This window comes from Ovis canadensis, chromosome 1 (assembly GCF_042477335.2).
Source record: "Ovis canadensis isolate MfBH-ARS-UI-01 breed Bighorn chromosome 1, ARS-UI_OviCan_v2, whole genome shotgun sequence".
NCBI lineage: Eukaryota > Metazoa > Chordata > Mammalia > Artiodactyla > Bovidae > Ovis > Ovis canadensis.
In genome coordinates this window covers 38,348,039-38,364,944 of record NC_091245.1, presented here as the reverse complement: position 1 = coordinate 38,364,944, position 16,906 = coordinate 38,348,039, and the positions used below count along the sequence as shown (strand labels likewise).

At 46.8% G+C, this 16,906-nt stretch overlaps 1 protein-coding gene across 3 annotated transcripts in view; it reads left to right on the top strand.

Moving 5' to 3' along the window:
• KANK4 (KN motif and ankyrin repeat domains 4) overlaps nt 1–16,906 on the top strand; it is a 73,672-nt gene that overhangs the window by 53,402 nt on the left and 3,364 nt on the right. For all 3 annotated transcript variants that reach the window (XM_069593090.1, XM_069593097.1, XM_069593106.1), the window contains 4 exons: nt 925–1,012; nt 3,095–3,314; nt 9,134–9,276; nt 12,670–12,870. In XM_069593090.1, the coding sequence (XP_069449191.1) occupies nt 925–1,012; nt 3,095–3,314; nt 9,134–9,276; nt 12,670–12,870 (652 nt within the window). The remainder of the gene's footprint in view (nt 1–924; nt 1,013–3,094; nt 3,315–9,133; nt 9,277–12,669; nt 12,871–16,906) is intronic.

The following is a 16,906-nucleotide window of genomic DNA, read 5'->3' as shown; positions in this document are numbered from 1 at the left end:
GCTTCAAATCCTACATCTGCCACAGTATTACTTTAGACAAGGTACTTAAGCTGTGGTCGCCTCAGTTTCCTCATTTGTAAAATGTGGATAGTAGCAACCTGATAGATTTGGTCTGAGGACTGAATGAGAAAAAGTATGTAAAATGCCTAGTGCAGGGCCTGCCACATAGTAGACTGCCTGTAAATGGGAGAAATGAGAGTAGTAAGTACCATTAATTATCATTATCACCATCCCCAGCCTGGCTGCTGAAGAAGAGATAGGAGAGAATGGCAGCTGACTGTCCAGCAGGGCCACGCGGCTGCTCCATCATAGCAGCGCTGTAAGGACTTGATGAAAGTGGAGCCTCATGGTGACCAGTGCCGTTGACTCCCAGCCTGGGCCTCTCAGTGTTAAGCCTGCCCTTTTACCAGTGCAGCAATGTGCATATCATTGAGAGTGCCCTGGTGCTATCAATTTTCATTTGATTGACTCTATTAGTGCTTACTATATCCTTCATGGAAGAATAACCTGAAGAAATTCGCTGCTGTGGAGTGGGTCCTTTCGATTTTTTAAGTCACTCAGGCAGAAAATGTTTGCTCCAAAGTCAGGAAGATAACCCCCCCTTTCCCAGCATGTCAGGAATGACGGTGGGGCCCATGGCCCCCTAAAATGCTTTGGTGATCTGACCTCATCCCCTGAAAACAGCAGGATCCAAAGGGGAATATGCTGGGCTCATTCTTCAGAAGAGTTCAGAAGTCAGCCCTGTTTGACAGGAGGCTGTATTCACTCAGTGTTTCTGAGGAATGCCCCTGACCCTGAGAAGTTGCCTAGTTGGGTTGCTGAGAAGTGAAAAATGAGAGTGAAAGTCAAGGTAGGGGACTTTTTTTTTTTTTTTATCAAGATGGAGACTGATATATATATATATGAATTAATTTTTTTCTTTAGATATAAACCCTCAGAAGAATTCCTTAATGCATGCCGGGCATTGAGCCAACATCTGCCAGAAACTGGGACGACCACTGACCAGCTCTTGGTACTCTGATTTGTCATCGTCATGTAAAGATTTCCGTACTGTTTAAGTTGTTAGTTCCACCCGGACGACTTGGGTCTTGCAACTGAGGCAGCTTTATGGTTGTGCTTGGGATTCCCTCTTTGCTGTGTGCTGTCTCATTTGCCCAAACTCTGCTGCCCAAGGTGATGGATTGTGTTGAGAAAGTGGAACCCATCCATGTGCACAGGAACCAGGGCTGGGGCTCAGAGGCATTTACCAAATGTTATTAGGCATCCCGCCCTGAATATGTCATGGAATCATTTGTGGCTTAGGCTCAAAATTACCTCACAGTTTGATAGTACTGTGGGTAGAGAGGAAAAGAGCAGGTGGAATGGAAACCACAGTTCTGTTCCCCGGACTGCCGTCTGAGATACTGAATGAGTCAGTTCAATGCTCAGGGCCCTGGTTTCCTCATTAATAAAATGAAGCTAGTGAACTGCATGTCTCCACTTCCTCAGGCCCTGGCATTTTGTTCTGTAGTCTTGACTGTTTTTCTTGAAGTGCACCTGTGGGTCAAGAGAGCAAAAGTAAGCAAATACATCTGTTTGCTCCTTAACACTATCATGGCCCACAGAGATTTAAACATTTAAGGATTAATTTCTGCTTGAATCAAGAGGTACTGATACAGACGCATTTTCCCATGTCATGAGAGCCGCAGATAAGACCCAATATGTAACAGTGTGTAAGCATTTTTAAAGTCCATTTTGTTCTCCTTTGCAGAAAAGCCTTGGGAGTAAAAACGATCGATTAGTCCATTTTCATTAGTATTTTATCTTCGCTGATTTGGCAAATAACTTGTTCCCAGATTGTTAAAGAACCAATATGTGATGTGGATATTGATTAAAACTCCTGCTACTTATTCTTCAATGAATTACAGAGCTGAGTTATTTCCTAGATCTTCAATTAAAATCTTCCACCATGTTCCTTAATATTAGGGTCTTTCTCCAGATTCTCCTGAAGATTCCATAGGTAAAGGAGATATTCTGATACATAAAAAATGTTTCAGTCACAAAAGAGTCCACTGTTTTCTGCGTAGAAAAGCAATTAGAGGACATGCCAACCTGACATCACACACATTAGGATCAAAGCACAGAACACCCCTCCCCACCTTAGAGACAAAGCAGGGTGTGCAGGGACCTCATTTGGTAGAGTCTGAGAGGTTGGAAACCAAGCCCTTTTTTCACCCTCATTTTATTGATAGTACGAGAAGGATTCAAAATGTATTAGGACTTCCAAGGTCATGCAGCTGAGCCAGGACTTAAGCCTGGCTCTACAAGTTTAGTGACTCCCAAGCCAGTGCCCTTTCTGGAATGAATATGAACTCATCTGTTACAATCACGGGCCCATTGTTTCTCCTTCCCTTTAGGAAAATAATCTAATCGTATCCATTTAAAACACTTAGGTCATGTCACATGCAGAGTTGGTGTCGTTTGCTCTGGGACTCTCCTTACTTGGAATACTGTAGATAGTGGGATCCTGCCATGGGCTGTTTAACCATTTTCTCTGAAGGTCCTAGCAAAGCTTCAAAGCCAAAAATATTTCAAGCACATCTGTTTGGATTTTACTTCATGCATATGTTGGGAATGTTGTTTGTCTTAGCTTTCAGTGTGCATTTTTCCCATTAATGTTGTGACTCTCCAGCTATGCCTGTTAAAAACATGCAGGTACCCCAGTGGAGTCTGGCCTAGTCAACACAGGCTGGTGTAAATGGGTGAAAGAGGGGTTCGTGGTTATCCTGTGCTTATGGGGAATGTGATCTAAATGTACAGTGGAGTCAAGTTGTCCCCAAGTAAAGTGTCGTGTTACTGGCTGTTTGCTGCTCTCCCAGTTCTCCTGTCTAACTCACATGATGGGGGAGCCAATCCCACAGGTTCAAAGAGTGCTGGTACCCCCGCACCCTGCTAGCTCTGAGCTCTCCAGGAGTAAATCGCAGTGAGAGTTGGAGGGAATTGAAGGGATATACGTGGAAGGAACCTAAGCTGACCTTTCCCAGTGGAAACTGACACCCCAGCTGGAGCACCTGGGTAGGTAACCTTCTGGAATTACAATGTGTTGGTATTTCAGAAGCAGAGCTTGAACACCATCAGTCAAGAGTGGTTCCGCATCTCCAGCCGGAAGTCATCCAGCCCTGCTGTAGTGGCCACCTACCTCCACGGGGTCCAGCCTCACTCCCCACACTTGCTAAAGCTGCTTGTCAATCTGGCTGATGGCAATGGGAACACAGCTCTTCACTACAGTGTGTCCCACTCTAACTTCTCCATCGTGAAGCTGCTGCTGGAGACAGGTCAGAAACACTTGCACCTGTGCTGACTGGGTCCCTCTGTGAAGGGCAGGTCTTGTTACCACTTCTTTGCAGCGAGGAGCTTTTTCACTGTTCTGAATTTCTCCTGTACTCTAGGAGCTGGGCCAGACCATTTTGCCTTTATTATATCATGTATTCTTCACAATATTCGTGATGTAGGTATCGTTATTCTCATGTTACAGTTGAGGAAACTGAGGCTCAGGAAGTTATAAAACTTGCTCAGATCACAGTGCTGGTAAGTGGTAGAGTCAGACTTTATATTCAGTTTGTCCAACTACAGTGCTATACCACACCTCCTCTAGGAAAGATCACACTTTAGCATCTTCATAAGTACATTTTAACAAAGGCCATGCAGATGTGCACACAGCCATTCAGTTGTGTCTACCTCTTGGCCCTGGACTGCAGCACGCCAGACTTCCCTGTCCTTCACTATCTTCTGGAGTTTGCTCAAAATCATGTCCATTGAGTCAGTGATACTATCTAACCATCTCATCCTCTACCACTCCCTTCTCCTTTTGTCTTCAGTCTTTCCCAGCCTCAAGGCCTTTTCCAGTGAAACGGCACTTTACATCAGGTCGCCAAAGTATTGGAGCTTCAGCTTTAGCATCAGTCCTTCCAGTGAATATTCAGGATTGATTTCCTTTAGGATTGACTGGTTTGATCTCCTTGCAGTCCAAGGGACTCTCAAGAGTTTAAAGCCATAGCTCCACTTAATCAATTTGACTCAATTTGATTCATTCATCCTTCCTCAGATATGTGTAGACTATGTATGATGTCCATACTGCCTGCCACCAGAGATGTGACCTACATGGAGCTCTTGCCTTCCCGGAGTTTACAGCTTGACAGTCAGGGTGGAGGAGGATGATGGCTCCCAAGAGAGAGGTGTAGAGTGTGATTTCAGGACTGAAAAGAAGGGAGATAACATTCTGCTGAGAGAGAAGGAAGGGCTTCCTTGATGGCTCAGATGGTAGAGAATTCACCTGAAATGCAGGAGCCCTAAGTTCGATCCCTTGATCAAGAAGATCCCTTGGAGAAGGGAATGGCAACCCACTCCAGTATTCTTGCCTGGGAAATCCTATGGACAGAGGAGCCTGGTGGGCCATGGTCCATAGGGTCACAAAGAGTCAGACATAACTTAATGACTAACACAGCACTGAGAGAGCAGGGAAGGCGCACTGCAGTGGGTCATTTCCTGCAGACAGAGAGATGTTCCCGGCCAATGAGGAGGACCATGTCAAGAAGGAAAAAGATTGTTCACTGGGTCAAATACTGTACTGTAGTGTCTCTGGCAGATGACACCAAGACTTGGCAGGTTTGGAAAGAGGTCACTGGTGACTTTGGAAACAGTTGTTTCAGGGGGTTGTTAGAAGGAAACTGGATTGCAGAGATCTGAATATATTTGTTGTCTGAGAAGAATTCAAGAGAGACACACAGGGAAAGAGAGAGAGAGAGATGAAGAGAGGAAGAGAGAGATTAAAGATACAGAGGAGAGAAGATGCTTGATGGAGCATGGTCTTTCAGGAGCTGGAAAAACCTGGAATCCACAGCAGAGACAGATGAGATCAGCCTAGGCAAGCTGCTGGGATATTTATTTTTTCTGAGATGGAAGCAAAAGGAAAGGAGATGGGAGAAGGTGCAGAGAGATGTTGAGGAGGAGAAAAGGGAAGTGAGCGTTGTTCAGGATCTGGAGAAAGGGAAGACTCTTCCCTCTGGTGGAGAATCATTGCAAATGGCCTTGACCCTCTTAGGAGCTGGAAAAGGCAGTTAAGAGTCGAATAAAGACCTTTGTGTCTGCTGATACGATACCACAGGGGTTGTAGTGGAATTTCAACAGAGTGTGTGACAACATCAAGCAGTCTAGGACTGGTGGTATGAGTGCAGGTTGATGGGACTGACTGAAGGTGTGTGGGTCCCAGTCAAATGTCATCTGTGAGTTTAGGAAAGCTGTATGAAGGATATTTAGGATGCTACCTACAAGGGATAAAAAACCCCAGATGGTCTCCATGGATTAGGCCCTCCCTCTACTAAGCATCTGGCACCTGAGATCTCATTTAGTCTTCATAACTATCCTGTTAGTAGAATGATTATCCCTTTTTTATAGACAATGAAAGTGATGCTCAGAAAAGTCAACAGATTTGCTCCAGATCGTGCAATGACTAAGCACACTGCTGGGGTTTGAAGTCCATACTGTGGAGTCCAGGAGTCAGAGCACATGCTAGATGTGTAATCCTAATTTAGAGGCCACAGGGGAAGTTTAAACAGGCATCAGGAAGTCCAAATTCCAGATCCAGCAACTTTCCTGCGACGTGCATCTCATTCCCGTCACCCCTCCACCGGCTTACATCCCTCTCATGGCTTCCCCTCGCTCTTGGATCAGAAGGCGGCTCCCTCAGCCTGGCCTTCAGGTATCCCAGATGGTCCAGGCCTGTCTGCCTTTCCTTTCTCTGCAGCCACCATGTACCCTCCTTCCTTCCATTCCAGCCACACGGCCTCAGAGTCACCACACTCATTCCCACCTTGGGACTTCTGCATTTTCTTTCCATCTGGATCCTTCACCTGAAACTCTTTTCATGATTTGTCCCTTCTTGTTGTTCAAGTCACAGCTCTGATGTCACCTCAGAAAGTGATCCATCTAAAGTGGCTGCCCCATCTCTCTCTAGTGGAACATCCTGTTTCTTTCTTTAGGTGATCTTGCTTGTCACTTCTATCTGAGTTCTAATAGAACTGAGCTAACCCAGGAGAGGTTCTGCCTGTCTTATTCCTTTCAGTATCACCAGCACTTGGTCCACTTCCTGGCTCATGGTGGGTGTTGGGTGAAAATATTTGTCATAAGAAAGAGTGGATGGATGACCCCTGGGAGTTAGATTAAATTCCAGTCAGTTTCCAATTCTTCAAAATTCTCTTAAGTAGCCTGTATGGAAAAGTGATGTATGTAATGATAACCTAAAGTTCTTTCTGCATCCCACATCATCAGAGGAAGATAAAGTTACATTTCTAACATTCTTCATGGATTCATGGATAGCATCAAAATGGTAGCTCAGTTGAGAAAGGCACCCACCTATGCCTCTGGGTTCCATTTATTGTGTTTAGTCTTAGGGCTTTTCATTATGGAACATGTATAACAGCAACACTACTGCTTAAAAGGCTTCCTGGATGGTGTTAGTGGAAAAGAATCCTCCTGCCAGTGCAGGAGACTCAAGAGACACACATTTAATCCCTGGGTCGGGAAGATCACTTGGAGAGGGGAATGGCAACCCACTCCAATATTCTTGTCTAGGAAATCCCATGGACAGAGAAGCCTGGTGAGTTACAGTCCATGGGATCGCCAAGAACAGATCACCTTTGATTTGGTTGTTATAAATTTCTGCTGGCGTTTTCTGAGATCCAGTCAATACTCATCAACCATAAAGTGGTTTGGAAGCTTTTCCCTTTAACATGCTCAAATAGCTAAACAGCCACAAGCATAAAGAATGGGGTGGGTTGGTTGGGGAGACGTTCTGAGAGTCCCATTCCTTTCCCTCACTGTAGAAGGGGTGTTGAGGAGGGCAGATCAGTCCCACTCCCAACTGGGCTCCCTTCCCAGCCATTTGTGCAGAATCTGGAAAGCACATTACAAGCTGTAAAAGGCTGCACCGAAGTGACTCATCGTTTTTGAGAAGAGAGTCATGGCTGCACCTCCACCAGCCTAGTCCCTTGTGAACCGTGCTCTGTTTTACTGCGACACCTCTGCAGAGGAGAAGCTGGCTGACTCGGAGAGTGTTCAGTCAAGAGTCTGCCCCTCACCTCTGGGGAGGGCTGGTTTGCTCACTGGAGATGCTCGGAAGCATTGCTTTGAAAGTGGGGGGTCCTCAGTCCTTTTTCAGAGCCTCGGGGAAGAATTAGTCATTCTACTGAATTATAGGTCACGTTTCTGAAGAGAGCATAGAGAGTCGTAACCTGAGGCTCATTTATACATCTTAAAAGCAAACACAAAATAGTCACGGGGTAAAAATTTTAAAGTCATTAACCAGGCAGTGCAGATAGATAGTCCCATCTTTATCAGAACAGGGTTATAAGGCGTTGAATGGAGCTGATATTTGCCTTTCATAGTTCAGTTGGTCATGACAGTGGTCAGAGAAGCTTCAGTGAGGAAACTGCTGATTCGTGAGCACAACTGTGTCCATTGGCATTCTGGTCCATTATGACACATTTCTGAAGAATTGTTTGGGGTGGAGGGACTGTTAGCCAAATATTATTTTTTCCCCTTGCACAGAACTCGTGAGTAAATCTAACTGACATTTTGTCTTAAACCACATTTGTTTTAATGAATATCTGAGTCTTCAAGAGCAAGTAGCAAGGATGTGATGATAAGAATACCATTCTGGACAATAATAGCAGTAACAGTTAATGCTCATTGAGTGTTTATTATGTGCTAGCTGCCATTCTAAGGGCTCTTAATATATTAACTCATTAATTTCACAGTAACCTTACAGGTTCTTTTATTATCTCCCTTTTACAGAAGAAATACTAAGAAAGTCTCAGACTTGCTCTACTGAGGTAGTTTTATTACTGGCCTAAAGAGACACATAGTTTTTCTCCTGAACAATAGTACAGGGAAGATTTAGTTTTTCACGCTGTGTGTGTGTGTGTTAGTCACTTAGTCGTGTCCGACTCTTTGTGACCCCGTGGACTGTAGCCCACCAGGCTCCTCTGTCAATGGGATTCTCCAGGCAAGAATACTAGAGTGGATTGCCATTTCCTTCTCCAAGTTGTACACCCCTTAAAGGGCTTCCCTGCTGGCTCAGTGGTAATGAGTCTGCAGGAGACATGGGTTCGACACCTGGGTCAGTAAGATCTCCTGGAAAAGGAAATGGCAACCCACTCCAGTATTCTTTGGTGGAAAGTTCCATGGACAGGAGCCTGGTGGGCTACAGCCCATGGGGTCACAAAAGAGTTAGACACAACTAAGCAACAACAAGTGCCCTTAGAAGGTGGGAGCCTTCAGGCAGCAGGCTGATGATCTCCACCTCCTTTGGTGGGGACGGATGTGAATGCATATCCCCAGGGTTAAGAAGCAAAAATTTCCCTTGAGTTCTCATGTACTACTTCATCTTAAAAATATGCCAGTTTCCCATTCTTTTGTGAAACGTATATTCTTAATTGCTTTAATATAAACATCTGTGAAGTGTTTTTCTATTGTGCTTCTCAAATGAGTTGGTTATTCCCAGAAGATTTCTGTGTTTATCCTGGGGCATTTTTTCATGTCCTCTGGTCCATTTCACAAGATATCACTAGGCCTTTGAAAGGACCTACCACCACAGCCAGTAGTTTATGAGTTATACATAGACACAGAGCAAGACCTGAAGTGCCTACCTGAGGGCGACATGAGGCTGTATGAGTGATGGGCTCTAGTGTCAGGTAGACCTGACACCCAGTGAGTGAGTCCTGCTCTCGATGCTCCTTCACTGGGGCATTGATAGGGTTGCACTCACCTTCTTCACTCCACTGAAGGACACCTTCAGTGTTCTCATCTGTAAAATATGAATAATAGTGTCCCACTTTAGGAAATAAAGTCAAGGTCATAGGCCTTGGTCATCTCTGGCTCTCCTCTGCACCTTTTTTGCTAGGTATCCTCAGAAAACTTGTAAAGAAAAGTAGCCACTGTTAATGGCTGCTAAAAATGTAGAATACAGATTCCACCACTGGGAAAGAATTGCTCTATTCTGTGGCCCTTTAACCAGCAGGAAGCCTCCTATTGAACAGGCTAAAGCCTGGCTTCTGGCATTTTAAGAGCTCTTCCAGCTTCAGTGTTTCTCTTGCAGGTGTCTGCAATGTGGACCATCAGAACAAAGCTGGCTACACTGCTGTGATGATCACTCCCCTGGCTTCTGCCGAGACCGATGAAGACATGGCTGTTGTCTGGAAGCTCTTAAGAGAAGGGAATGTGAACATCCAAGCTACTCAGGTAGGAGGAGTGAGCATGATCTCCTCTTTAATGAATGCGGCTCCTCCTAGTTTTATTCTGCCAGTGGGGTGAGGAATTCCATGCAGATCCAGTTTTTAGCCCGAGAAGTCTGGACCCTCCAACTGGCATCTATCCGACGATTGGACTTTTGGTTTCCTTGGAGCCTCCTGAGGCCCAGACAGGCTGGGACAGAGGTTGTGAACTTGTAATCTATGTTCTGGGCTGAAACTCGGCAAATTCCTTCTGGGCCAGACTCCTTGAACTGAAAGTTCCCACAGATAGCATCTGGATAAGGCATTTGCTACTTGTGATCTAAAAAGCTCCTGGAGGTGATACATAGAGGGATTATGGATCACAGAGCAGTTCAGAGGGTTGGGTTGTCTCTGTTCAGCTGCAGGGCCTTTCTACTTGAGAATATGGAACAAAGGTGTAACCCTTAGCCAGTAGGGCTTTGAGTCAGATGGAGCTCCGTATGGAACAGTGGGAACTCTTCAAAAGGCCACTTGCCCATCTTTGACCAAGAGGAGAGTAAGTGGAGTGCATTCTACTCTCCTTTTCCCCCTAGAGTGAGCATAGGTGTAGCCCTACTCTCAAGAACTATGAAGGGTCTGAGACTGTACTCTCCCTTAAAGCTAACAAGTTAGCTGCCACAGTGTCATGGATGCTGGCAGAAGACACAGGACTCTTATGCCAAAGGACAGTGTGGTACTCCCAGTGGTAACAGTCGTCAGAGCATTGCTATTTATACCCGTTCCCGGAGTCTCAATAGCTACAGGGCACTGTGAGGGGGAGCAGATCCCTGTGCATAGTGGGGGCTGTGTTACTAGAGAGAAACCCTGAGCTCAGGGAACCTGACTCTTCCATACTGGGTAGTAAGCATGACTACCCTCTGTTCTGAAGGAGACACTACCTCTGTCTTCCAGTGCTGTTCACTGTACATTCTTCCTTAAAAAGACAGTGAAACGAAAGGCCAGATAGTGCCTCACTCACAGGATTGCAGCAAACCAAGACACTATAGAAAACTGTCTCCCAACAATCCATTTAACTCTGCTATCCACCCCAGCCCAAAGTGGTTGCAGCTAAACCTGATGGCAAAGTCATTTTGCCCACTTCACATAATAGCAATCCGACTGGTGGCAAGAATCAGACATTTATAGCTTACTTTCTGGTTTTTAAAGTGTTTTCACTCACCTATAGCTTACACAGTAGGACTCAATAAAGCTGTTTTCACTTCAAATAATGTTTTCCATAAACATAGTAAATCTTTTTTTCTCAGTTGGCCCTCTTGAAGGCAGAATGCTCACTAATGATCAAAATATATGCCCTTCTTGTAGAGGAGAAACCGATGCTCTAGGAGAGTAAGGGACCCATCCCATACTGCCAAGGGAAGAAAGGGATTACAGTGTAGTTGTACTCTTCAGCGCCCCCTGGGGGTTTTAGGTATTAAGGGAGCTGCAGGCATCAGGGTAGATAGGAGTGAGCTGGGAGGCCAGGAGTCCCCTGGGCTAAGCTACCTGTTTCTCTCTGTATCTCCAGGGTCAGCACTACACCGCGCTGATAACTGTGCTCTGTAAATGTTTGTTGAATTAAATTGTATGGAACCAGGCCAGGAGGGGGGTGAGGAAGGAAAGGGTCCCAAGTCAGGCAGGGGGCAGACAGGAAGACATCTGTCTATGACATCTGGCTTTCAAACCACTCGGAGAGAGGGGCCTGGAGGGAAGACTGTGGTCTGGTTAGTACAGTCAACAAGCATTACCTCAAGACTAGGTATAAGCAAACCAAAGAGCAAAGAGTCTTCTCTGGAAAGATCTGAGTTCCAGAGAAATGGGGAACCAGGACACCTAACGATGCATTCCCATGGTGGCCAGACATTATCTCTAACACTCATAAAGACAACAATAGCTAAAATGTATACAAAATTTGGGCTTCCCTAGTGGCTCAGATGGTAGAGAATACATCTGCAATGCAGAAGACCCGGGTTTGATCCCTGGGTTGGGATGATCCCTGGAGAAGGAAATGGCTACCCACTTCAGTATTTTTGCCCGGGAAATCCCACGGTCAGAGGAGCCTGGCGGGCTACAGTCCATGGGATCACAAAGAGTGGCACACAACTGAGTGACTAACACTTTCACACACAGGACATTTGGGCCTCATGCGGGTCCCACAACAGCTCCAGGGGATAGGTAATATCCTTAAGCATTCCTGTTTTACCAGATCAGCAAAAATCACCAAGAGGTTAACTTATCCAGACTCACATAAGCAGTACGTGACAGGGCCAGCCTTTTTCTGATTGCAACCCCCTTTTCTCTAAGCCCCAGCTTTCTTGGCAGGGAAACATAATCTATCAGTGACTGCATTTTGGAGCCTTAATCAGCGAACACGTCAGCCAACATGTTTTACGTGTAAGACACTGCGCTCAGAGCCACAGGGGACCTGAAGGGAGAGAAAACAGAGCCCTTACCTCATTCTTACAACCTTACAAAGCCTGACATTCAGTCAGAGAGACCCGCTGGAACCCAGGAGAGAATCATGAATGCAAAATATATAATCAAGTTGTATAAGAGTACTGTGTATATACAGGAAAATTCAGGGGAAATGATGATCAATTTGTTATCAGAAAAAATAGCTACCACACATTTTTATATTTATAGCCTTTATTTAATTTGACTTTCAGAAATACTCTGACCAAGACTGACCAAGATTCTGGGACACCAAGTGACGTGGCCAGGGTCACACACTAGGAAACAGCAGAACCAGAGCTTTGTCTCACTTTCTGACTCTGATCCATTGCCGTGTGCACTGATTATTACAAGCAAGTGAAAGATTGTGGTCAATGGCTGTGGGTTGGCGATGACCATAGTACCATGCAGAGAGCTTGGTGAGAAAAGAACGTTCTGGGTATCATTCAGCTGAAAATATCAGAAGCGTTCAGAGCAATCCCAGGCTTCCTAGAGGAAGTTAGGCTGGGGCAGGCAGTCAGAAACCATGCTCCTGACTTTTAAGCCCTTTGTTTATTCCATCATTCAACATTTATCAGCATGTGCTTGGAACTAGGTGCTGGAGAGAGAGATGAAAAAGACTTAGTCCTTGCCATCAAAGATGTCACAGCCCATGAGAAAGAGAGAGGTTGACATGTTGCAGTACCAAATGTCAAGTTGTGTTATGAAACCTGTTCTTGGGGTTTAAGTCGAGGGCTTTAGCGAGGATGTACATTTGACTAGTGTCTTGGAAGAGGAGTAGAAGTTTGCCAGGCTAAGGAAGATACATCCCATACCATGGAGATTCAGATGAACTGTCACTTTCCAGAGAAGTCTTTCCTGCTTACATGCAGGCTATAGAGGGGGTCCTTCCCACCAGCCACAATCTAACCACACCCCTGCTGTCTATGTGCAGGGGGGCCAGACGGCACTGATGCTGGGTGTCAGCCACGACAGGGGGGACATGGTCCAGGCGCTGCTGAGCTGCCAGGCAGATGTCAACCTGCAGGACCATGATGGATCATCTGCCCTCATGCTGGCCTGTTGCCATGGCAACACGGACATGGTGCGGCTGCTCCTGGCACATCCAGCCTGCGACAGCAGCCTGACTGACAAGGTGAGACTTATAGGCAATTAACAAGTGGGTGTTTCACTTTCCTTCCTGAAAAGTACCTTGCCAGCCAGCAGAATTCAAGGAAGCATATGGCAGTAGCAACAGAATTAACCTCATATGGCTGTTCTTGGCTTTAAACGAGATGACCCATGTAAATGCCGAGAGACTTGGAGCTGGGAAACCCAAACCCTAGCCTTTTACACCATTCTGGCGGGTTATGTCCAGGCCTGCTCTCAGCCCTGAAGCACATCTGATCACGGCAATAACAGTATATGTCCTTTGAGGCACAGCTTGAGCAAGGAAGCTCTGCTGTCCATGGGGCTCCCAAAGGGCAGGAGGAAGGAACCATGTGCAAATCATGTCCCTTCCTGGACAGTGGCCCACCTTACGGAGGGGCCCGTTTCATGGAGACACCCTGCCTGAAGCTGCATTGCCAGACACAGTCTTCTTGTAAGGTGATGGTGATGGCAACGATGAGGATGGTGATTTATAACGAGATAACAGTAGGGAAGAGTTAACCTGCGTCACGTGATGGCTTGGTGCCAGGTACTATACCAAGCAGTTACCTCAGACCATCTTGTTTAAATCCCATAACAACGGAGTCACCATTTGATGCCACCGATTTGCTCATGAGGAAACGGAGGCACCAAGTGGTGAAGTAACATTCAAGGTCATACACCTAGCTAGTAGAACCAGCTGCATCAGACTCCTAAGAACACTCATAGAAACTAACTCTTTCTGTGCATTACCTCATGAATCCTCTCAATAATCCAGTAAGGGGACTTCCCTGGTGAGCCAGTAGCTGACACCATGCTCCCAAAGCAGGGGGCCTGGGTTTGATCCCTGGTTAAAGAATCAGATCTCACATGCTGCTGCTAAGAGTTTTCATGCCACAACTGAAGATCCTGTGTGCCAAATGACTAAATAAATGAATCAATCAATCAATAAATATCAAAAAGATCCAGTGAGGTAGAGCCTGCCATCCCTGTTTTGTACTGACAAGGATGCAGAGGCCTTGAGTGCTTATGTAGCAGTCGTAGGTCACAAGCTTCTTATTCTTGGAGTGAGAATTCAAGCCCAGGTCTAACTCCAGTGTCCTTAATGCTGGCATTATAATTTAATGCTTTAAACAGACTTCTCTGTATTTTCTTAGCATCCACAGTTCAAAAGGGACAAAGGCCTGGGGAGGGAAAGAGAGCCCCCTCCCCACCCAGGGACACCTGTTTTACTAGGCTACCTCTGAACTCCCCACCATTGTTCCATCAGTGATTCAAGCTGCCAGGTCCCTCCCACCACACTCAGGCAGCAGGCAGGCCTGCCCCTTGTCTTCAGATCCCCTGAATCCCAGCTCTGTCCAAAGAGATTTCTGTGATCAGTGGAGAGCACAGACCCTCTTGAAATGCCTGTGGGAACAGTGGCGGGCTCTGGAAATAAGACCCTCCTTTTCCAGATGGGACACAGTCAGACAAAGGCTCTGTGTGTCAATGAGCTCCCTGCAGGGTTGGCCTGGGGCTGAAGGAGGTAGCCCCTTAATCTGGAACAGGCCCAGGGCCCTTTTATGGGTAACTACGACAGTGGATGAGGCCTGAGAGGGCAGGCCTGCAGGACGGGGGACAGAATCTTTGCAAGTCCCTGGTTAGCGGGCATCATAGAGCAGTGAGACTGAGGGTATCTTGCAAAGTCTGCCGCAGACTAGAGAGCTCAGTGGCTGCTTTCAGGAGGTGGAGGAAGAGCCATGGCAGGAGGACTCCATGGTTCTTCCAACAAATTGAGTGGTGGTTAGAAGCATGGACTTTTAAACACCCATGAGTCTGAAACTGGGCTGTGTAACTGTGCCTTTGGGCAGGTCACCTAACCACTCTGCGCCTCAGTATGCTTGTCTGTAAATGAGGATGGTAATAGACCAGACCTTAATATGGTAACATTTGTAAAGTCCCTATTAGATATCTAAGAAATATTTAGTTAATGGCAACTGTTATTGTTGTGAATAGGTGAACCGTGATAGCAAATACAAAGCAGCCACCGCATGAATGAGTAGGGACCAGGGCATTTGCGGGCAGTGTCTGGAGGGAATAGGGAGGATGAAGGTCTGGAGTTAGGAGGGGCCAATCAGAGAAGACTGGTCCTCAAAGGGAGACATGGTCCTCATTCGGGAGTGATTTTTCCCTCGAGGGGAGATCCCACAGTATCTGAAGACATTTTTCTCTGTCATAAGTATGTGCAGGGGTCAGTCCTGGCATCTAGTGGGTAGAGTCCAGGGATGTACGGCAGCAGTGAAGAATTACAAATTATCTGGCCCAACATTTCAGTAGTGCCAAGGCTGAGAAACTCTGGTATAGGTGAATACTGAAGTACTGAACTTCTTGGATGAAAAACCATCCAAGTCAAGTGCTGGATTAGGAAGAGCCAGACCAGGGTTGAGGACCAGGCTGGCTGCAGTTTGGGGGAGGGCTGGAAGCTGGAGAAGTAGGAACGGGGCAGCTAAACTGGAGATGGTGACAGAAGCCTGTCCTAGGGGAGGGTGGAGAGGGTTAGGTGTTGCCCAGCAAGCACAGGGTTGCCCAGGCAGTCAAACAGCAGGCCCACAGAAGGTTCTAGATCCCAGCTCATAGAGGTCAGTCACCTACTACCTGCTGAGGTTTCCCAGCAGAAATTTCCCAAATTGACTTGGGTGAGAAATGTCAGTGGGAGTAGAGACAGCTGACTGGGGACTCAGCAAGCACCAAGCCCTGTACCTCCTGCTGTGCATGGAGGGGTGGCGTCCAGCCCTTATCATGATCACCATCTCGTTTCAATGTTCAGTTTCCTATGGAGACTTAGGTGCTCCATTAGAAAACTGAGAGAGGAATCATGTCTTGAAATTGGGTTCTCTCATCCTGCCAACATTTAAAGGTTGCTGTGAATGCAGGAACCCCAGAACAGCCAGCAAGGTGTCTTCCCCAAGTTTGGAAGGTAATTGGAGAAACTGACCACCCAGCCTCTTGGGGCAGCCAGAGTAATAAGGATGGGGAGGTGGTGGTAAGGATGGAGGCCTTCCCCCCACCCCAAGGCTCACCCTTGGAAGGGCTTGTCTGGTCTGTGCCTCCAAAACACTTATCAAATTGAGAGCTTCTAAAAGGCAGAGATTATGCCTTGCCCATCTTTGCCTGATGTGCAGTGGCTTCTTGTTGAGTTCTTGTCATATTGAAAGATAAACCCCCGCCAGAGACACACACACACACACACAGGTGTGCTGGCTGTCCAAGCCCCCGCCATTTCTCTGGGCCTGCAGCGCTGCTGAATAGGGACCAGCCGTTCCTGACTCCCACCAGAGCTGCGTGCCATGGACTTGTTCCCAGTGCTCGGGCAGAGGCATCTCAGGGACACGCCCTCCTCAGGTGGTCTCTCTGGCCACACGTTCTGAACTGAGCGGGGCCCCCCACTTTCTGTGTCTGTAGTTGAAGAGCCCATAGATGTAGGCTGTCATCTCCAGGTGGGCCCTGTCAAAGTTGCACGTGTCCCCTGGGACTGGCCCTGTGGCTCTTGCCCGGTTAATCACACTGTGTTTCTGTTTATGTGGAGCCTCCGGGCTGATGAAGTATAGCAGCGGACAGGCCTAAATAAACCCCACGTGCCTCTGTGGGGCTTTCACAAGATGCCTCTGAGGAAAATCTTTGCTTTCTTCCAGACTTGTCCAGTCTAGGAACATATTCGTTAGGATATGGAAGAGCCAGACCAACTTGATCAACTTGAATACTCTGTTGTAAAGTCACTGGCATTCCCTCTTTCAACAGTGCATATTAGGACCTAAGAGACCGCAGGCATGGGGCCAGGGGCTGGGCCAGCAGAACAGGCCAGATCCAGTGTCTGACGTCGTGGGGACTGAGATTTGTCAAATTACCCCACAAATATCAAGTTACAAAGACTGATAAAAGCAGGGCGCAAGGAGTCACGAGGCCTTTTCAAGGAAAACTTCATCTTTGTCTGTTTGGGGAAGCCTGTCTGCTGAAATACCACTTCCTCTGCCTGTCCCCCGCCCTTCCCCCATACACGCAGGGTG